The 21,861-nt window shown below is 42.4% G+C and overlaps 1 protein-coding gene across 1 annotated transcript in view; it reads right to left on the reverse strand.

Annotated features, from left to right (window-relative positions):
• Positions 1–767: 767 nt before the first annotated feature.
• Positions 768–21,861, reverse strand: part of Nipped-a (Nipped-A) — a 32,243-nt gene continuing 11,149 nt past the window's right edge. The window contains exons 20-47 of the mRNA XM_049850801.2: positions 21,654–21,859; positions 21,039–21,212; positions 20,440–20,634; positions 19,715–19,858; positions 19,090–19,338; positions 18,490–18,780; positions 18,072–18,185; positions 17,687–17,889; positions 17,089–17,327; positions 16,470–16,698; positions 15,870–16,056; positions 13,992–14,122; positions 13,322–13,472; positions 12,880–13,023; positions 12,251–12,521; positions 9,191–9,402; positions 7,724–7,939; positions 6,515–7,003; positions 6,256–6,420; positions 5,856–5,993; positions 4,491–4,658; positions 4,024–4,204; positions 3,283–3,511; positions 2,582–3,022; positions 2,396–2,504; positions 1,977–2,211; positions 1,622–1,761; positions 768–1,550 (exon numbers count right to left, since the gene is read on the reverse strand). Of these exons, the coding sequence (XP_049706758.2) occupies positions 1,254–1,550; positions 1,622–1,761; positions 1,977–2,211; positions 2,396–2,504; positions 2,582–3,022; positions 3,283–3,511; positions 4,024–4,204; positions 4,491–4,658; positions 5,856–5,993; positions 6,256–6,420; positions 6,515–7,003; positions 7,724–7,939; positions 9,191–9,402; positions 12,251–12,521; positions 12,880–13,023; positions 13,322–13,472; positions 13,992–14,122; positions 15,870–16,056; positions 16,470–16,698; positions 17,089–17,327; positions 17,687–17,889; positions 18,072–18,185; positions 18,490–18,780; positions 19,090–19,338; positions 19,715–19,858; positions 20,440–20,634; positions 21,039–21,212; positions 21,654–21,859 (5,948 nt within the window). The 3' untranslated portion in view covers positions 768–1,253. The remainder of the gene's footprint in view (positions 1,551–1,621; positions 1,762–1,976; positions 2,212–2,395; positions 2,505–2,581; positions 3,023–3,282; positions 3,512–4,023; positions 4,205–4,490; positions 4,659–5,855; positions 5,994–6,255; positions 6,421–6,514; positions 7,004–7,723; positions 7,940–9,190; positions 9,403–12,250; positions 12,522–12,879; positions 13,024–13,321; positions 13,473–13,991; positions 14,123–15,869; positions 16,057–16,469; positions 16,699–17,088; positions 17,328–17,686; positions 17,890–18,071; positions 18,186–18,489; positions 18,781–19,089; positions 19,339–19,714; positions 19,859–20,439; positions 20,635–21,038; positions 21,213–21,653; positions 21,860–21,861) is intronic.

Consider the following 21,861-nt stretch of genomic DNA (forward strand, 5'->3'; position numbering starts at 1 on the left):
TCTTATATCATTTATTACATGTTAAAACTGCGATACATACATATTTTACTACAGCCAAAATGCTGTTCTTGTAGAAACTGCATTGAAAGACCATAAACTTTGATATTCTATAATTCCAGAAGTAGTTGCCTTTCCTACGGGACTTTGTTAGATTTGCAGCATAAAATGTAGGTAGATTGATAGCTTTATTACTGGCAGTCTCAGGCTATCCTGGCAGACATCGCGAAGAAAGGTTTGTTCTCATAACAATGCTTTTATACGCTTGTCTGTCAAACGTAGCAACTCCAAAAACTTTGGTTTAGGACTTTCCGAAGGTGTAGCACCTTTGACTTAAATTGGTGAATGCCAAGGAAGCCACGGAATCGAAATATTCCTATTTCCTAATTATTATCCTCAGGACAGTTAGGGCTGTTACATAGCCACGTAACGCCAAATTGTTACAACAGAGACATTCGCATAGCGGGCAACTATGCAAACAGTTCCTGCTCTATCCTACAATTACTGCACTTTCTTTCCCATTGTTAGCGTGATGAAATCAGTTTTACTATCTCTAGCGATCGAGTGAGATTGGCGAGGCGGGCGGGACGCGCGGCGCGGGGCAGCCACGCTTATTAGTCGCGCACTTGATGCCGTCCCGGTACTTTCACCCATGCAGGTACTTAGCTGTCACTCATGCACATGCAATCAGAGGTTCCTTTCATGTATGTCACCGAACAGGTCTGTCTACACAAGAAGACAGAAGTTGGCAAAATAAAACAACAAAACAGTTCCAATTGTTCACTTTTTTAATACTTCTTTCACATCTTTAGAGATCACAGAAAAAACTGCTATCTTTATATCAACAACATGAGTCACTTAAACCTATAATAACTAGAATTATTTTAAAAGACTGCCTCAGCTCCACACTGCACATGATTTTGAGTTAAAGTGACTGTAACGGCGATTATTAGGCAAATGTACACTCAAGCACTGTATATCGGTATAAGTAAACATTTTAAATGAATACAGTTCTCAAATGCTCTGGATAACATCCTAATTTAGATATGCTATTGTTGTGTCCATTTGCAGCTGTTAAAAGAATCACATAAGATCTTAGTAATACATTTCCGCTATTAAAACCCAGCAGTGTTGCGACTATATCAACATCATAATCGTATTTTGGCGGCGTTTTTTCTTTTCTTATATTAATGACATAAAAACTACAGAGTAAACAAATGTTTCCGGGCTTACGTACAAATATCAGTATTTCTAGTTTATAGCCAGGGATGCCATGCAGGATCCATTCGGCAGAGATTGTCATGACTGTTGGCTGCGGTCACTAACGTGGCCACCTTACTATCCGGACCGTCGAAATTCGCCATAGAGTTTAGACGATTCATGATAACTGTCACGGCTTTGTTAACCATATTAATAATAGTTTCGTTGTCCATTTCCACAGGTTTGTTCTCTGTTGAAGCCCCTGCTGTTGGAAGACCCGATTTATCTTCTAAACGTTTTCTGTAGCCCGTGACCATTTCATCGCGTAGTATTGTTCGTAGGATGGATTGGATCTGAAACAAAAAAAAAATTAGAATCGAAATAGACTCGACGAAAATATCAGGTAATTTCTTGATAAGTTTACCTTAAAGTTGGGCGTTACAAGGCACCGCGCGACGGATATTGCAGAAGCTGTGAGGGGTCCGGTGATGCCTATTGTGGTCAGCAACTCGGATATGTTTGGCGTCAATCGGAACGGCACTGGCCGGTTGCAGTCTAATTCACCTGTAGGTTTACAAACTGTATTAGTTACCTACTCATATATGCACACGACCAGCTAGAATAGAAATACACCGAGAGTAAGAAACAGCAAACTCTTACCAACTCTTCCCACATCTGTAAATCAACTAAAACTGTTATGCATAGCCAACATAGGTGCAGCGAGATTAGTCACACACATCAACGACATCAAGAACTACAAAATTGAAACATTTTCATACCTGTGGTGTCATCAACGTCAAATTTGTAGTAGGAGACATTGAGTAACCCGGAGTCCTGATGGACATACATCATATCGGGGTTGAGCCTCGTCAGATGTAGCACGTACTCCGCGAAGCTAGCCAGTGACAGTTGCAGCGTCAGCATCTTCCTGAAGGTCCAGTAGTCCGTGGGCGCGGAGAAGGTGGCCGCCGCCCATTCCTTCAGCATGCCCTTTGGCACCATTGTCGCTTGCACCTGCGTTCACAAATGTCAATCAAAATACTGAACGCAGGTGCGCCGTGGCTAATCAATTGTCTATTTTGTGCGTAGACATGACTAAGCTTTGGTAATTGAATGTTTAAATTATACGGTTGTTAAGAAATAATATTGTAACCATTGTTGTACTTATATTGTAATAATATACATTATTTCAGCTTACCTCACGGAGGATATCTCGCAATACTTGATGAGAAGCTTGCGAGCCACGCGCTTGGACTGCCGCAAGGCGTTCGTAATAACGGGCGATTGGGGCATCGTATTCTACTCCCCTAAAATTAAACATATTTCTTGAGTTTTCATATATTCTTTAAAATTATTATTATTCTTCATTGTTCTTTAGACTTACCTATTAGCACACTCTGTGCGATAAATGTCTAGTAGAGATATAGAACTAGGATTGTCTTCTACGAGCCGCATTTGTGGCGAAACCGAAACGACTCGCGGTACAGTGAAGTGCAAAAATCTTCTGGAAGTTTCCTTTTGTTTACCCAAGTAATGGTTCAGCATTCTTAGCAGTTGTAACACTCGTTCCTCTCTCCTGGCATCACCCAGTCCCGAGTCGTTAACTACTAGATACGGGTATATTTTGCCATTATGTCCACGAATGTACAGTCTACGTGCGGATGTGTTGTGCTTCTGTACGATCTCAACTCGTGGCATGAACCTTGCGATTCTAACGTGGTAATGTGTATGTTTGGGCAACAGGAACTCGCCAGGCAGTTCTACTTCAGCCGTCTTGAGACTGAAGTTTGACAAGAACCTACATTTCTCCTCGATAAGGAATGATCTGAAAAAACAAAAAATATTTTAGATATTGATTTTGATGTAGCTGTATGATGAGTGTTAGTGAATAAAAGCGGTATGTTGTTAACCCGAAAGCTAGTGAAGCACTAAGCCTGAACCCTCGCTACAACTACGCGATGATGTTAGATCGAGCGTGAGGTGTTGCTAAGGACTAGGTAACAAGAAGGACGGCACAATCGAATATAAATCTCCTCTGTATTTACCTTATTGGGAAGTGTTCAATGCCAGAGCTCAACTACTTACTTGGGTAGAACCTTTGTTTTAGCCTCGAGTATCTTGACCCATTTTCTCAGTTTCTGTATAAGATTTTGTAATTTCATAGCGTTTGGCTGCGAAAAGTCGAAGTCTGCGGTGAACTGTGTCTTCATCTTCTGGAAGACCGGGTCTTGCACGGTGGCCTGCGCGCGGCGGGCCAGACTCTCTGATGCAGCTGAAGAGAATGCACCACTTACAGAACTTGTTGAAATACTTTCTGTAGACATACAAAATGGAGTATCTGTATAAAGTGACGCTCGCAGGGGGCACAACATCAGTTATATATTCAGAAAAACCCAAAATAAAATAAGATTAGTACTAACTACTTGTGAAGAATCAAGGAATACTTTGTTACCTGTTATGTCAAAGTTATAATCGCACAGCGATACATACTGTTTATGTTATTATCTCTCTGAAATAAATTTGTATGTTATTGTTTTTTATGAGTGAATTATAACTGATGAATAATGCTTCTGTATCGTCCCATTTATTAAAGGGATAATTTTGATTTTTAATGAAAAGCTTTGTTTTTCAGCTTATTAGTGTCTAAAATAGGCATCACTTTTTCAATACACCATCTTGAAAACTACTACTTCCATAATCTTCGTGTTATCAAAACAAGAATGTAGAGACTTGGAGTGTACCTAATGTGTCTACAATGAAACCATAGACAGAGGAAAACGAAACGAAAAGTAAAACGCCTATCGGTCGTGTGGGGGGCATACTTACTTATGCCAATACCGATGCCGAAAGTGGAGACGACTTTCTTGATGAAGTTGAGCGTGTGTGGCGTGACGGTGGCGTCGGCGACGGCGGCGCGGTGGTGGAAGGCCACCACGTGGCACTTGGCCAGCCCCGCGCGCAGCTGACGGAGCACCTCCTCGTACCAGTTTTCGCGGAACCATACCATCTGGTAGGGGGTGTTGGGAATAGTTAATGACGTTGACGTCGTGAGATTTTGAGAATCTTTGATTATTTCATTATAAAAATTTACATTTTACAAAGTTTCAGAAACACTTATAAATGACAAAATTGCTCATTTTAATGATAATATCACCATAAACTTTAGAAATTCACTGAGACATAAGAAACAGGCCCTAACATTTTAAGTTAATTGATAAAATTATATCTGATTCTAATGGAAGTTCAAAGGACACGCTTATAGCTTATAATCTTGGTACGGAATATGAACTGACCTGATCGACGATGCCCTCGAGCGAGGAGAGCACGGTGGGATGTATCTCCCGTTGCATCTGCATGATCTTGGAGCAGCGCCACATGGGCAGGGTGGCCTTGATGGGGCCCGCCTCGCCCGTGGAGCCACTGCTCGAGGATGATGCGGCCTCACTCACCTTGCTGCCGCCCTATACATACAATACTTGTTATAGACTGGGTCCGTTTGAGTAGGCACTTATCGAATGATGAACAATCTTGATATGAGTTTTCTAAAAATGACAATAATACACACATCCGAATTTAGTGCCTCGTCCTTTTTTGGGATATCCCTTAAAAAATCAGTTTTGTCAAAGTGAAATTCAGCTTTGTCAAAGTGATATTCAGTTTTGTCAAAGTGAAATTCAGTTTTGTCAAAGTCAAATCAGTTTTGTCAAAGTCAAATTCAGTTATGTCAAAGTCAAATTCAGTTTTGTCAAAGTCAAATGCAGTTTTGTCAAAGTCAAATTCAGTTTTGTCAAAGTCAAATTCAGTTTTGTCAAAGTCAAATTCAGTTTTGTCAAAGTCAAATTCAGTTTTGTCAAAGTCAAATTCAGTCAATGTTACCTAATCAATTGAATCACTATTTGAAAGCAGCATGTTTTTTCTTTCTTTCTAATTTTCATATAATATGTATTTGTGTCTATCAAGATTGTTTACTTTTAGTTAAGTGCCTACTCATATGGAGTATTCATTTCTAGTCGAACAACTTTGCTTGTCCGAAGTTGGCTTCCAGTGGCATGATAGTCAGAATGTATGAACTATTGCGCACGCGTGAGGTACCATATTGTTATCTGCGGATAAGCAAACTTATTTGACCATATGCTTATTGATGGATCATGCTGACAACATGCAACACTTTTGAAGCAGCTACTAAGAGACGATTTATCAATCATCAGATACTCTTATATGAAGAAATAATTTCTTACTTTCAGATGTATTCTACAGACTATTTGACTTTTGAAAAATCGACTCTTTGAAATAGCAATTAACATGTAAGACAAGAATAAAAAGTAAGGTGAAATGTACTTACATTATTATAGAAGAAAATGAGCGTGAATGATTTTTTTTTAAATATTATTTTATACAAAGTGTTCATGACAAACAATACAAAAAACCATAGAAAGACCCACCTAACATCAAGGCAAAAAAAACATACTATGTCAATGAGAATATTTGAGACAGAACACCTTTTTTATAGAAAAATGAAATAAACTTCTTATGCCTAAACAACTGGATATTTACAAATTATTTTTATATATGGGCCAAGAATGTTTTTAGAAATGTGAAGTTTAATATATTGTCATGAACACTTTGTATAGTAACAGTAAAAGTAATAAGCAACTTACGGCAGAGGTGGTGGGTTGATGTGGTAGGTGCGCGGCGATGTTTTCTGCTGTTTTGTGTCGTTCGCGTTGTTCGATCTTCAGAGTCAAGTACAGCGTGCGGATGGGGAAATATACCGCTTGCGGGAAGAGTCGGCCGACCTGGGAAGGGAATACTCGTCAATGTTAAGGCCTACCACAAACTATAAAAGGGAGATGTGTCAATTTTTTTACTTTTTTTTCTAAGCCTCAAAATTAAACAGAGCATTATTTATTTATTTATTTAATAGTTTGTGTACACAGTTACACACACAGAATACAGACAAGAATAAAAATAGAACAAATAGTACAAAGGATAAGCTTATTTCATGAGAAATCTCCTCAAAAAATTGCTAAATGAAATATAAAAAACTTTGTTACTCACATGGCTCAGAAGATTGAGTATGACATTTCCATCGTATTGGACGAGGCAGGCTAGTAGTTGCGGTATCCATGGCAACCACTGGACAGGCGGAACGCCCACTGAATACTTGTCTAGAGCTTCAGCGAGGCTATTCTTTTCGTCATCGAAACTTAGCATCCATAGAACCTTAAAAAATTGAGACAAAAAACCGTCGAATTAGTTAATCGTCAATGAGCATTATATTTTAATAAATACGTTAGCAATAATAAGTTATTCTTACTTTAGCGCAGTATTTCCTTGATTTAGATTCGTTCTGGTGTCGACAAGCGTGCAAGAAGCAAGTCATAGCGGACACTCCCACTTGTATCTGTCGGGGATCCCTTATGAATATCTGCTCCAAATAGTCTCCCCAGAGTGCCCACGCCTTCACCAACGTATCGTGCAGTTGTACGGCAGCCGCGAACGCTTTGTTCGCGTCCTCCGACCTACCGAGTTGCGCTAAAAGCAAACCTTTGAACGCATAAAACTCAGCGGTCATCTCTTTAGTGAAATACTTAAAGTTCGTGGATTCTATCATATCTATGCCGTCCTGTAATTCCTCCTTGCCTTCAGTCCACGACATTTGAATGTGACACTTGACTTGTTGTCGGATCTTTTGAAAGCAGTCCACGATCGGAACACTAGGTATTGTGTATATTCTGTGCAAAGAGTCTAGGCAGACGCCTGACAGGTTGTGTTTCCTTGCTATCTTTGCGAAGTGAATTATAGCCTGAAATAGATAAGGTAGGATGACAACATTTGTTCTACGACACAGAAGTTGGTGTTCTAATAAAATTGTCTACAGTGCTCTACTACTCTGATACAAAAAATCTCCCTCACCACTAAGACATATATAAGACATGATGAGGTACGCCCCACTTGACCGTACGGAGACACGGTATTACTTAAGAAGCCGATATTGTTGGCTGAAGGGTACGATCAAATGAGGCCAATAAAACTTACTAAGGGGTATTTACTTACATCAGAACTTTGGATTGTGGCAGAGACCTGTGTACAAAATAACACCAGATGCCATTTATCCAAATCCAGTTTGGTGATTACGGCAATGATCCTCAACAATGTTTGAACTCATTGTGCGTGATATTATCACCAGCTGAGCCCGTGAACGTGTACTGCTGAGCTTGGGTCATCCTAGATCTTGCCGTAATCACGTATGCCTATTCAAAATACGGTCTGATCACCGCTGTATTGTTATTAGCATATGGAAAGAAGCCCATACTGGCAAATCCAACCGCCTTAGTTAACGAACGCCTTACAACCGTAACCCATCAGCAGTGGATGTTCACGGGCTGGTGCACTACGTCCGGAATAAATAGGCGAGTCTGTAGTCGAATGGCTGCGCAGTAGCAAACATTGCACTGAGCAGCTAAACAACTATGTTCGAACTCGTCAAGTTATATCGGACGTACTATATGTTGGACGTAGTTACCTGAGCGCTGGCGTGGACGCCGAGCATGCTGTGGTTGGACGCGTGGTCGGCCTGCGAGTCGTAGTGCGAGGCGATGAACTGGTAGTGGTGCTGGCGCCACGTGAAGATAGCTCCCCAGTGCGACAGCGGGTCGGCCACTACGGGCAGGCGGTTGCGCCACGTCTTCACTATGGCCTTCATATCGTGCAGTGACGTCGGACGGCTGTGCAGCAACCCCTATATAACACCTCAAGTTTAGCATTTACATACTATAGGTTTGGAAGCCAGGGTTGGGAAGAAGACACAGCCTAAACATCTCTGGCGATAGAATGCCTTTAAATAACACAGAAACGTCAGAAATGGTTGTTCGACACAAACATGCTCCATTTAAACATTTTCGGTTCACAGATGTTTATACTCACGGCGTGTATCTGTGAAGACTCGGTGGCTTCCAGGTGTTTCATGTGCTGCGTGGCAGCGTGTAACAGCGATAGATACGCAAGTGAAACGATACGTAGAGCCTTGTTAGTCGGCTCCTGTACACAATGGCCGTGGCGGCGCATTTCTGACGTCTATTTTATTTTTAGAATTTTGTTGAGCATAGCATTAAATTCATCTAAGATTTCTTAGTTATGACTAATAAATATGTTTACTGTTCTAAATAGTAAATTCTTAGTTCTTTAAATAGCATGCAAAAAGTGAAGCCTAAATAAGTGCGTGAAAGCATCTAAGGTATGAGTAAAAAGTTTGATTATAATTGAATAAAATCATAAGCTACTTTTTATGACATATATCAATTAGAATATTTTAGAAAGCACTAAAGTAAATTAAAATATTATTTAGCACTACAAATAGTGTAAGAGAATAAAAATAAAATTCGTTATAATTATAATTTACATTTAGTTAATGTTATTATGTGTGTGATCTAACTACGTCCATTATGTTTCCTTTAATGTAACTGCTTAAGTTCCAGATTTACAAAAGTTTGCGTATTAGCTGACTAACTACATGTTTGCGTTATCGTAATTTCAAGATTAACTTCCAGGTCGACCAGTCTACAGCATTCTCATTAGTACAAATCTCTATGCAGACCAAATCCAATACGCCATACAAAACTTCTAATCTAATTTGAAATTCGGTTATTTTTATATACTCAGTTCTAGGCCCGGTTTCACTGGTTACCGATAAAGTGTCATCTAGTTATCTGAAACTTAATATTAGCTGCCAGATAAAGAATGCTCATATTTTTGACTAGATATTATAAAGACGTGTGAAACTAAAAGTTTTAGTTTATCTGTCAGAAAAATTCCTGATAAGTTAGAACAAGCTAACAAAGACTTCATCAGTGACCAGTGAAACTGGCCACCAAAGTCGCCGAGCCACACGTGTTCTATTTTCAAATCCAAATCCAAAGTGTAGTGTCAGTGGCGATTGTGTACAGGAGGTGTTATTGCAAGGAGTGAGGAAGGGTGGGGAGGAGGTACTCACGGTATGTATCTGCGCGGCCTCGCTGAGCTCCATGAGCTGCTGAGCGGCGCGGAGGAGCGGCAGATGCGCGTGGGACACGAGGCGCGGTAGACGTCGCCACTCGCGCAGCGCCTGTGCTGCCGCCGCCTCCGCGTGACGTTCTACTCCCGGGAGCTGAGCCTCGCCGCCCGCGCATATGCATAGGTAGCCGCGGTACAGGTTCACTAGCCATGCTGATAGAATAACAAACGTGTTATTGAGAATTATTTATTTATGTTATGGATGAATAGGTTATCGAATAGATAGTTTCGCATAGAACATTCACAAAGTTACGGGTTCAAATCTTTAGTATAAAACTGGCTGGCGGTATTGTTCGAAAGAATTACCGAGGTGGTTAAGAAGGAAGGAAGGTGGTCACGAGGCAGCGAGACATCTCTCAGGTCCTAGTCACTCGTGCTATGCGCGGTGCTCATTGCTGGACGGACCATAGACTAATTGTCACCAAACTGCGTATTTGCCTTCGGCGACCATTCAGGGCTAGCAGGAAAAAGCCTCAGAACTTAAACATTGAGAAACTCAAACATCCGGGACCCCGAAGCAAATACGCTGAAACGCTGGCATGTGATATACACTCTCATAAAAATACCGGTGATATTGATGCAGACTGGAACGCTTTATCGTCGTCCATTCTTGGCGTAGCCATTAACACCATAGGTCTAAAAAATAAACGCAAGCAAGACTGGTTTGATGAGAACGACGAAGTTCTTTCTAAAGCTATTGCCAAACATCGAGAACTTCTCAAGCGCAGTAATAACAGCGCACTTATAAGAGAGAGTGACCGTGAGTTGCGTAAACTCACGAGACACACTAAAGATAAATGGTGGCAAGACAAGGCTCAATACATCCAGTGGCTTGCTGATAGTAATCAGCTCGGGGATTTCTATAGTGAAATTCGCAATCTCCTGGGTACCACCAACTTCATAAAGGTACCACTGAAGTCGCTGGATGGTAAAATTCTGCTGAAAAGCAAAAATGAAGTGTTAGATCGTTGGGCAGAACACTTCAATAAGCTACTTAATGTAGATCGAACAGCCGATCTACACTACATAGACAGTTTGCCTCAACTTCAAATAGCAGAAGAATTGGATGATGCCTTGTCTAAACATGAGGTGCTTTGTGCCATCAAACAACAGCAAAATCAGCGTGCGGTTGGCCTAGACCTTATACCAGGTGAACTTCTGAAGTACGGCGGCGAGGAACTGCATTCGCGCGTCTGGGAAATGTTTGTGCTTATGTGGGAGAAAGAACAAGTTCCTGAAACTTTTAAGTTATCACGCGTCAGGGCTCTCTATAAGAACAAAGGCGACCGGTCGGAATGTGGTTCTTACCGCGGTATTTCACTGCTCTCTGTCTCTGGAAAAGTCTTCGCCAGAGTACTTCTGAACCGCCTCAGGAACCTCTCTGAAAAGATTCTGCCGGAAACCCAATTTGGTTTCAGACCAGACAGAGGAACTTGTGAGGCAATATTCGCAGTCCGTCAACTCCAGGAAAAAAGTAGAGAGCAGGGACAGCACTTGTATTTCTGCTTTATTGATCTGGAAAAGCCTTTGACTGCGTCCTCGCGAGGCCCTCTGGAAGGTACTGAGAAAGTTGGGATGTACAGAGAAGTTCATAAGACTCCTGCGACTCCTGCACGATGACATGCAATGTTGTGTAGCGGTTGAAGATGACCAATCGAGCTTCTTCTCCGTCACCTGTGGAGTGAAGCAAGGTTGTGTCCTGGCTCCCACATTGTTTGCATTATATTTCGCAGTTGTAGTCCGGGAAGTATTGACTTCTTCTCCTGAAGGAGTTCGTATTCGTTATCGGACTGACGGCAAACTTTTCAATCTGAATAGACTCAAGGCGACCACAAAGGTGTCCTATGCACATATACAGGACATTATGTATGCAGATGACCTCTGTTTCGTGGCTGAATCCCCTGAAGTCCTGCAACAGCTAGTCACGAACCTTCACAAGCAGTGCTGTACATTTGGTCTAAAAATCAGCGTCAAAAAGACAGAAGTGATGTCTTTAGACAATCACGGACGTCAAGAACTGACCATTATGCTTGGTGAAGATGTGCTGAAGCAGGTCGATAAATTTCAATATTTGGGGACCATTATAACATCAAAGTGCGACCTTGACGCCGAAATCAATAGCAGAATTGGTGCTGCAGCCGCTGCTTTCGGCAAATTCGACAAGAAGGTCTTCAGCTCCCATGACCTAAAGATATCCACAAAGGTCTCTGTGTATATGGCAGTTGTGTTGCCTTGTATACTCTACTCAGCGGAAACATGGACACTGTACCGACGCCACATCAAGCAACTAGACCGCTTCCACCTCAAATGTCTGCGCAAAATATTAAATATCCGTTGGTTTGATCGTGTGCGTAACACAGAAGTGTTGAGGAAAGCCAATGTAGGTGGCATTGAAGCATACCTCATGAGGAGACAGCTTCGTTGGTGCGGGCATGTACTGCGCATGCCGGATACTAGAGTGGCCAAGCGCATCCTCTACTCCGAGTTGCAGGAGGGCAAGCGGAAACGTGGCGGACAGCTGCTGCGATACAAGGATGTGCTGAAGCGCCACATGAAAAGCTGTTCCATTGAACCATCTCAGTGGGAGAATCTGGCATCCAACCGCAGAGACTGGAGAAGCCGCGTTAAAGCCAAAGTCTTTGACTTTGAAGCACGCCGGCTTTCTGAGTTGGATGCCAAACGAGATGAGTTGAAAGCTCGACCACCTGTAGCTATCAACTACAACTTTGTGGCTGGTACCCTGACATGTCCGCAGTGTGCGCGGACTTTCACGCACAAAATTGGATACTCCAGCCACATGAGAGCACACGCACGCCATTAGGGTCGAAGTGGTCGCCGTTGCCGAAATCGGCGTGGAAGATTATTATTATTAAGAAGGAACATGGTGAGTTTATTTATTTATATAAAACGCTTGTACATAAACTGTTTTTATTCTTTGTATATTTATTGTGTGCAAAAAAGTCATTTAATAATTTCCCACAAAGAAAGCAAAAAAACATACCCAATTCCTTAGGACAGTTGTATTCAACTTCAGCCAGCGCCTCTTTCATGGTGGTCCAATTAGGATTCCTCCATGAGCTTTCCAATATCAAGAAGGGATCTCTCCCACTTCTTGTCAAGCCCAGTTCTAGTAGCGAATCCCATTGGTTCAACTCCTTGGCGCATTTGAGCCAATGTTGGGTCCAAAGTGTGCACTCTTTATGCATGTTGTATGAGGAAGGGTTGGCGGTGTACTCCTGTTTAAGTTTAGCCATAGCGACGTCGTACGCAGCCTGAAAGATTTTATATGAGAAAGCTTTATTAAACAATCACTACACTGGTACTTTTATATTTATTTCTATACGTTTCTTTCTTTCTGTATGTGACACTGTCAAGCGACGGTGACTGTAAGTAGCTTCAACAATTTTTTCCTATATTTTTTTGCTAAAAAAGTTAGGCATCCTTAGGCATCCTTAAGGAAACGAACGGTCTAATATGTGAAAAGGTACGAATAGCACAGATTTTTTTTTCAAAACCCATTCAGCTGAAGCTATTTATTTTAATATAGAAAGAACTATTTATTTTGATATAGAAAGAACTATTTATTTTTAATAAAGGATCACAGAGTAATTAACACTTAGTAATACATACTTGCGCCTGTTCGAAGAAGCCTTGTTGTTCGTACGCTATCGCGACGTTGGTCTCTCTGTAGCGCGCGTGTTTCTGCCACAGGCCGGACCACATGTCCTCTTCTTGCAATAGTTCCAACATATCGCTCAGGGAGTCTAGCACCTCCTGTTAATAAGCAAATATTGATTTAAAATATACAGTAAAAAAAAATACATAAAAATTCATTTATTCAAAGTAGGTCGAAAATCAGCAGTTTTGAAGGTCAAGATGTTTTTTGCTTGGAAGGAGAAGTGGTGGAACAAACTCCCCAGCAACAATAAAATAGAATTTCGTAGTATCGGAAGTTACAAGCATTTAATTCAACAAAAAAATACATTCGCCCAAATTCACCGACAACATAAACGTCACTTTTCTTAAAACAACAGTTTATTATGTTTATGTTGTCAGTGAAAACAATACTCACAGTAGGTGTAGTAGTTTCAATATCATAGTCGTATATCTCGAGAGGCTCCCGTTGGGCTCTGCCACTCGCTTGATCTATGGCCATCTGTTCTAGGTTCAGTGTCATGCGATGCCATAAGTTGTGTGTCTTGCCGAGATACTTCATCATGGGCCTGGAGACAACAAATAAGATTTTAGTAAGATCAGCTTGTATGATGTGATCCAAAACGGATGACGTTCGTTTTGCTGTCAATGTTCTGCTTCGCTGTCATTGTGCGAGCGCATACTTTACTTCGATGTTAATATTAATGAAGGAGTAAAGAGGGGGAGTACATAAGGAAGCACATAAGCACTAGGACATAAGGGTGTATACAGGGTAGTTCATAAGTGATTACATAAAGGGGTATATATGGGGGGGAGGGCATGAGGGAGCATACATAAAAGCGTAGGCAGGAAGTTGAGAAAGTACATAGGTGTAGTATCCAAGGGATTATACATGGGTTGTTCATAAGTGATTACATAGGGGAGGACATATGGGTAGTACCCATAAGGAACTATACAGTTACAGTAGGTACTTACATAAAAGTTACTGTGATAGTACGATAGATAACCGATAAGTGACAAAAGCAATTTTAGTCCTCAAAAACAAGCCCTAGTGACTAAACAATAAAGTCAAAAATTTAAATACTTACGGCTTAATACTGACGGGCGGGTTGCACCGCGCCAGCGCCTCGATGAAAGTGTTGAGGGCGCTGAGCGGCTGATCACGCTGACCAGTGTGCACGCCCGATATTATGAACGGGACTATCTCGTTCATTACCGTCTGGGTAGACCAAAAATATACTTGAAATATGATTACTATAATAGGAGTAGGGCCATTTTATTTTTATTAATTTTATGTCATGAAAAAGAAGTGAATAAATTACTAAATAACCAAAAGTCAAATTAGCCCTTATATTAGAATCAATAGATTGGCGTCAACAACTCAATATTTATTGAAACTAAATAAAAAATCCGGAGAATCTCCCACCAATCGTTTTACATAAAAGTACTGTATACTGTATACTAAAACTCTGACAGGGCTTGTTAGGTGATTAAATCCGTAACTCACTTTATTAGAAAACCATACTTAGTACCTCTATATGGCATTAGGATATATTTGACAATCTTCTTACCCCCAGTTGCCGTTCATCCAGCGTGGACCACAGCCTCGGGAACAGCCGCAGCCACGTGTGATGTGCCAGCGCATCGTCCATGTGGCACAGTTGAGCTGCGGCTACTACCAGCTGCTAAGATAATATCACAGGCTTCTTACCCCCAGTTGCCGTTCATCCAGCGTGGACCACAGCCTCGGGAACAGCCGCAGCCACGTGTGATGTGCCAGCGCATCGTCCATGTGGCACAGTTGAGCTGCGGCTACTACCAGCTGCTAAGATAATATCACAGGCTTCTTACCCCCAGTTGCCGTTCATCCAGCGTGGACCACAGCCTCGGGAACAGCCGCAGCCACGTGTGATGTGCCAGCGCATCGTCCATGTGGCACAGTTGAGCTGCGGCTACTACCAGCTGCTAAGATAATATCACAGGCTTCTTACCCCAGTTGCCGTTCATCCAGCGTGGACCACAGCCTCGGGAACAGCCGCAGCCACGTGTGATGTGCCAGCGCATCGTCCATGTGGCACAGTTGAGCTGCGGCTACTACCAGCTGCTAAGATAATATCACAGGCTTCTTACCCCAGTTGCCGTTCATCCAGCGTGGACCACAGCCTCGGGAACAGCCGCAGCCACGTGTGATGTGCCAGCGCATCGTCCATGTGGCACAGTTGAGCTGCGGCTACTACCAGCTGCTAAGATAATATCACAGGCTTCTTACCCCCAGTTGCCGTTCATCCAGCGTGGACCACAGCCTCGGGAACAGCCGCAGCCACGTGTGATGTGCCAGCGCATCGTCCATGTGGCACAGTTGAGCTGCGGCTACTACCAGCTGCTAAGATAATATCACAGGCTTCTTACCCCAGTTGCCGTTCATCCAGCGTGGACCACAGCCTCGGGAACAGCCGCAGCCACGTGTGATGTGCCAGCGCATCGTCCATGTGGCACAGTTGAGCTGCGGCTACTACCAGCTGCTAAGATAATATCACAGGCTTCTTACCCCAGTTGCCGTTCATCCAGCGTGGACCACAGCCTCGGGAACAGCCGCAGCCACGTGTGATGTGCCAGCGCATCGTCCATGTGGCACAGTTGAGCTGCGGCTACTACCAGCTGCTAAGATAATATCACAGGCTTCTTACCCCAGTTGCCGTTCATCCAGCGTGGACCACAGCCTCGGGAACAGCCGCAGCCACGTGTGATGTGCCAGCGCATCGTCCATGTGGCACAGTTGAGCTGCGGCTACTACCAGCTGCTAAGATAATATCACAGGCTTCTTACCCCCAGTTGCCGTTCATCCAGCGTGGACCACAGCCTCGGGAACAGCCGCAGCCACGTGTGATGTGCCAGCGCATCGTCCATGTGGCACAGTTGAGCTGCGGCTACTACCAGCTGCTAAGATAATATCACAGGCTTCTTACCCCCAGTTGCCGTTCATCCAGCGTGGACCACAGCCTCGGGAACAGCCGCAGCCACGTGTGATGTGCCAGCGCATCGTCCATGTGGCACAGTTGAGCTGCGGCTACTACCAGCTGCTCTGTACGAACGCGACGAGCTAGTTCTAGGAATTCTGATTGCTTGGCCACGATTTGATTTAGGGTTTTCAGTCTGTGGACAAAGAAAACATGGGTATACAAAATATGTAAAGTTTTTAGTCTTATTGGACAATCTACGTAGCTAACCAAATTAATCGGGTACCTACAGGAACCTACAGGTACCCGATTAATTTCGAATAGTCTTATTTCAGACCCGATAATACATGTACGTATTGTGTACTGTGTTATTGCAGTAGGAAGGAACCTATCCTATGAATAAAGAAAGAGAACCAAGGAATGACAACGAGACAATAGCCTGACAGTAAAGAATCCTGAAAAACCTTTAACTTTTTGTGGGAAATCACCAGTAATATATAGGACTACGCCATAAAGACTCTAGTTAGGTTCACCAAATTGACTGAAAAACGTGCCAAAAACACCATAACAGAGCTTGCTTGACCCATAACAAATATATTTTTCACTCACCTATTTGTGACAGTCTTAGTACAATCATCTTTATTAGAGCTAGAATCCAGGTCCATATCTAAGACATCTTCCTTATCAGGCTCCAGCGAGTCACTGAACCCATCGGAAGACTCTTCCTTCACGCTGCTGAATATGACGAAGGATTTGCGGTCTTCGCTGTCAGCTGAGTTGATCACTGAAGATATGCTGGGCAGCAGGTACTTTGGATTCGATAGGCGGATTTGTGTACCTGAAAAGAATGTAGGACAATTAGTAGACATTCATTTTATGGGGTAAACAATTAGGATGTGTGATATTTATGTGATCGTTATAAGTGCTTCAAACAGTGTTTCAATATTTCCCACAATATTTGGGCTCCAACTCCAACCCAGCTAATACAAGTTCCCCATAACAATTTGTTAATGTATTTTATGATAGGCCAGTTCCCTATAACAATTTGTTAATGTATTTTATGATTTATACTTTGGGAAACCCTGGCCTAAAAGCATGCGTTGGTATAGTTAGATTAATAAGTAGTTTCTTTGCCAAATAGAGGCATCGATATCGACATTTTGTCTAAAAGAAAATATCGAAATTTCACTACACAAAATAGATATAAAAACAATTTCATAAAACTTACTAGGCACACAAGTAACAAGCAGCAGCTCAAGGCACTGCTTAATCCAAAAGTGCTGTCCAATATTATCCCAGTTCTGCGAGCAGATGATATACAGAAGCCGGTCGAAGATGCGTCTACGCACACTCTGGTCGTATACTTCGAAGAATTTAGCGCGAATGTTTGGCTGTGGGCAGCGAAGACCCGCCAGGAATGCCGGCTCTAGCTTCATTGATAGCTCTGTCATTTTGAGGTGGTCATCTCTGTTGGGGAAAAATGGTCATAAAACATTAACGTAAGTTTTATTTTTGGGATCTGGAAAACGTATATAGGTGGAGTATCATTGCTCTAGTCGAAATAACCTCCCACTATGATTGTTTTGACTGAAAATTAAAACGATATTGTAGCTTCTACAACTATGTACGACAGAAGTCAAGTCGAGCTAGACTTGACAAAAATCAAAACAAATGAACCTGTAGAAATCCAACAGAAACCTAGTCAAAGGTTTATATTTCAAGTAGACTGGATTAGAGGTTCTTACGAAACGTCCAAAGCTATGTGCTGTGCACAGTTCACAGTCTTAAAGAGAAGAGTCGACAAGAAACTCCATAGACTGGCTTACCTGTAGACATAATTAATAAGCTCCAGAAACAGGGCATTCAGTTCCAAATCATCAGGGAACCGTTTCTCCACATATTGCATGAGCTTGACGAGCAGGATGGACTTCTCTCTGAGCGAGGGCACGGCGGTGGGGGCGGCGGCGCCGACCGCCGGGGCTCGCCACTTCACCCACTCTTCGACCATGCGGATTATTGCTTTCATCACCTGGAAAGGAAAATGGGTTAATATACCATCATCTCCCGAGCCTTTTTCCAACTATGTTGGGGTCGGCTTCCTGTCTCACCGGTAGCAGCTACGCACCAAAATTAGTGACTTTATAGTATATAAAGTCACGAAGAGTAACGAAGAGGATCAATAAACGCAAATCTAAAAGTATTAGAATTTACCTTAGCATCAGTAGTTTTCTCAATAAGCCCCACCAGTATATTGCCGATAAAGGTCTTTCTTGTATCCACAGGCATCACGGATACGCGGGCCTTCAGTAAATCTAATGCCAAAATCTGAAAAGATATATCAATATTTACGTCCACAAAATCATATTTTATAGGACAGTCAAACTCTTTGGCAGCTCGGAACATCGCGCAAGAAGTTGAGCAAAAATTATTTTTAACCGACAAAAAGGAAGAGGTTCTCATCAATTCGGATGTTTGTGTATTTTGTAAGATATGAGGGAGTGGTTAAGGTATCATATGGTTGGGGATATGGTACATCATCGCTTATGTGCCATATCCCCAACCATAGCCTCTCGGAAATCAGCTATGAGCCGCCATCAAGTTTAAGGAATTTTAGGAAATAAGTACTTACAAGTAAATCAGCCAAAGCATGATCAGGATTCGGAGCCACGTGGTCTCTTGCCATTCTCTGTAGCACCCTCATCAATGGCTGTAGCAGCCTATCAATATAAGACGGGCTTGAAGCACAGCAGGCCTTCAACATCATCAGAGGTCCTAGTAATGCGCTCGCGCCGCTAGGTGGCGTTGTGCCGGCGGCGGCCGTTCCACTGGCGGCCTGACCGCCGGCCGACTTCTCGTATGTAGCTAGCCCTTCGAAAGCGTATTTGCTTACACATGCGTATAGGGTTTCTAGTTCTTCGTACTGTGGGATAAAAAGAGAATATGAATATATTCAATAGTATTTATAGTGTAGTTGTGAAATAATAATTCAGCCCACAAATGTGGACACAGCCAAACAGTGACATTATCAATTTTCATTAATAAATTGTAAAGAATTGTATCGTAGAACGACAGTGATTTCGCTCAAATATGGACTATACCTCTATACAACAATTAACAAATCTTCAGAGAGTTAAATTATAAATCCTTTTTTTAATGGAAATCATTTGCTTAATATCATCTATAATATAATCTTCTATATTATAAAGTTCATCTGTACACGATTACATACCTTCGACGCCTGCGCAGCTCCAGTAGGTTCAGTCGGGAATATCGCAGTGAGTTTCGCTAACAAGTTATGCGTTAACCGCACTATCTTAGGGTTGGTCGACGACACACAAGCCGCTAAACCTCGTTGTAGTGGCTTCAAAGCTACGAGGATCTGTTCTCGTCGCAGTACTCCTAGTAGGAATACTAGCAGTTCTAGCGCTGTGCATGCGTTTGCGCATCCACCTGCGTTGGCGTCCGCTGTTGAGAATACCTTAAAAAAATTAAGATGATTGTAAAGAATTTTCTGTTGTGCAACATTTTTATTACATTTTTGACTATTAAATTCAAAAGTACATAATATATGTATACAAAAATATTATAACAATTGTTACTTGTTAACTTTACGAAACCTTTCATTTTCAGATTTTAGTGTCCATAATAAATAACAAACCTTTTAAAAGCTCCATTCAACAATTTATTACTCAATAAAAACCCTCGGCGTACAAGACATCTGCTTATAGCACTCGTGGATCTACCGAAGCCGGCAAGGTGATAACTTAATTTACTCTTGACGTCAAACTTTTTTCTTCTTTTTATGTACCTTCTCTTATGTATACTAAATTAGGCTTATGCGTTGTATGACTCACTTTGTCGAGCCAGGCGAGCTTGGGCTCGCACAGATGCGGCCACACGTCGGGCTTGAGCGCCGCCTTGAGCAGCAGCACGCAGCGCCGCGACAGCTGCTCGCCCGGCGACGCGCCCGCCGCGCCGCCCACAGAGCCCTCGTTCACCTGCACATGTGGCCACACGACACGTGATAATATGGATAACAGGGATAAAGTTGGTCTCTAGTGACTTAAAGATAGTATAATGTTCAACCCCAGCGGGGCCTAGCAGGGCCAAGGCCTGCCGGAGCTGCGGGATTGTTCTAAAGAGTTACCGCGGCCCTGGTACGTAAAAGACCTACGACGGAACACGACAGTAGGATAGCCAAATGTATAAAAAAAAAACAACTACGCATGCGCTTCGGAGGAGCAGTCATTCGACGGGAACTTTACACCAAACAGTTGGATAAACCGTTATGTAAAAAATGCTGGGAAAAACCATGCCTTTTTTCACATGACTTCCCTAAAAGGCGGAGCTTATCTATTCACATGTTTGTATTTTTTAGGATTCTACTTTACTCCATATTTTGAAAAAGGATACTGAAAAAGGGCCGAGCGTTACGTTTACTGAATATATATCGAAGATACCTAGACCGCAAACATTTTTTCCGAGGTTCCGCAAACAATAACAAAACAAGTTCTGAAATATACTTTAAACACATTACCACCCCTATTTCCCCACACAACCAAACATCATAAATACTTACTTGACATGCCAGCCTGAGCAGCAGATTGACCACCACATCGACGTGTTGCCTGTCCAACGGCTTGGCGGCGTCTGGCTCCATCCGCGCGGCGCTGGCCTGCGGGCTGGCCCAGCCGGTGTTGAGGGCCTTACGAGCTTCGGAGCTGCTCTCGTCTGAGGAGACGCGCTTCATTGCACCGCTTGGTGATGTGGCAACCTGGGGGTTGGGAGGATATTGGAATTGTTTCGTTGGTATATAATCGTTATTATTTATTTATTTTTGACATAGAGTTTGAGCAAATGGGGTCAAATCATATGGACATTCTAGCAGCTGTTGAGGAAAAAATATTAAAGCTGTATCATGACGAAATATGGAGAAGACGTTATGAATACGCTCTTGCAGCAACTGTGTAAAATGAGATCAAAATCAAAGTATATTTTTATTTATTTCAAATAGGCCTATGAAAACTCTTCTAAACGGTCTTATTGAGAAGAACCCGCAAGAAACTCCAGGGATCTCATTGGAGTTAGACATAATGAGGACCCTGGAAAAGTGGCTGTGAAAGGTGGAGATCATCAATTCTGCAGATTGAAACAGTAGACACACATAAAATTACTCACCACATTATCATCATTGGAGTGATCTCTAATCCTCTGGAGCTCCCACTTGAGAGCGACTTCAGCCAGATCGACGGCAAGGCGGCGATGTTCCAGCGAGGCGGTCGCTGAGAAGCCTAGGCGCTGCATCGCGGCTACCATGTGTCCTACCAGTGCGTGACGGACTGGGAAGTACACCTGGAGAAGGAATTCTTTGGTTAATAATGATAGGCTTTTGTATTAAGAGCTGTGTATGTTTGTGTCGAGGTTTAATGGAGAAATATTGGGATTGAACCCATCTGATCTTTGTTTTGTTAAGAAAATTTAAAGTTTCGTGGAGTAAATTAAATCGCGAAAGTATACGACGGTGGCCTCCTTTTCAAGTACAGAATTCAAAGATAAAGTGATTTATTAAGGTTGGACCACATTGTAGCACGTTTTTATGTCAATTATTTTTACAGTGCGGCAGAAATCCATCCAACAACAAAATACATTTACAAAGTACAAAATATATTTTGAATCCATTTCATAAATTATTTAATCACAATCTGTAATTTATTAATTTGTGACCACATAAATAAGAATAAGATATGAGTTCTGTTCTTATTAATTCCCATTCTTATAACAAAGTTCACCTACCTTGTAATGTCTAACAACAAGCTGCAGTATATGGAACAGTTGCTGTACGGAGTGACCGTCTTCCACTATGATCTTCTTGGTCCAGTGCGTGAGCATGGTGTTGCCATCCTCCATACGTTGTGGCATGGCGGGCGTCAGTATCTCGAGTGCCTGACGCACCACGGAGCGGGCTTCCACTGCATGCGCTTTTAGGAGACTGTGGAATACT

Source organism: Helicoverpa armigera, chromosome 6 (assembly GCF_030705265.1).
Source record: "Helicoverpa armigera isolate CAAS_96S chromosome 6, ASM3070526v1, whole genome shotgun sequence".
NCBI classification, from domain to species: domain Eukaryota; kingdom Metazoa; phylum Arthropoda; class Insecta; order Lepidoptera; family Noctuidae; genus Helicoverpa; species Helicoverpa armigera.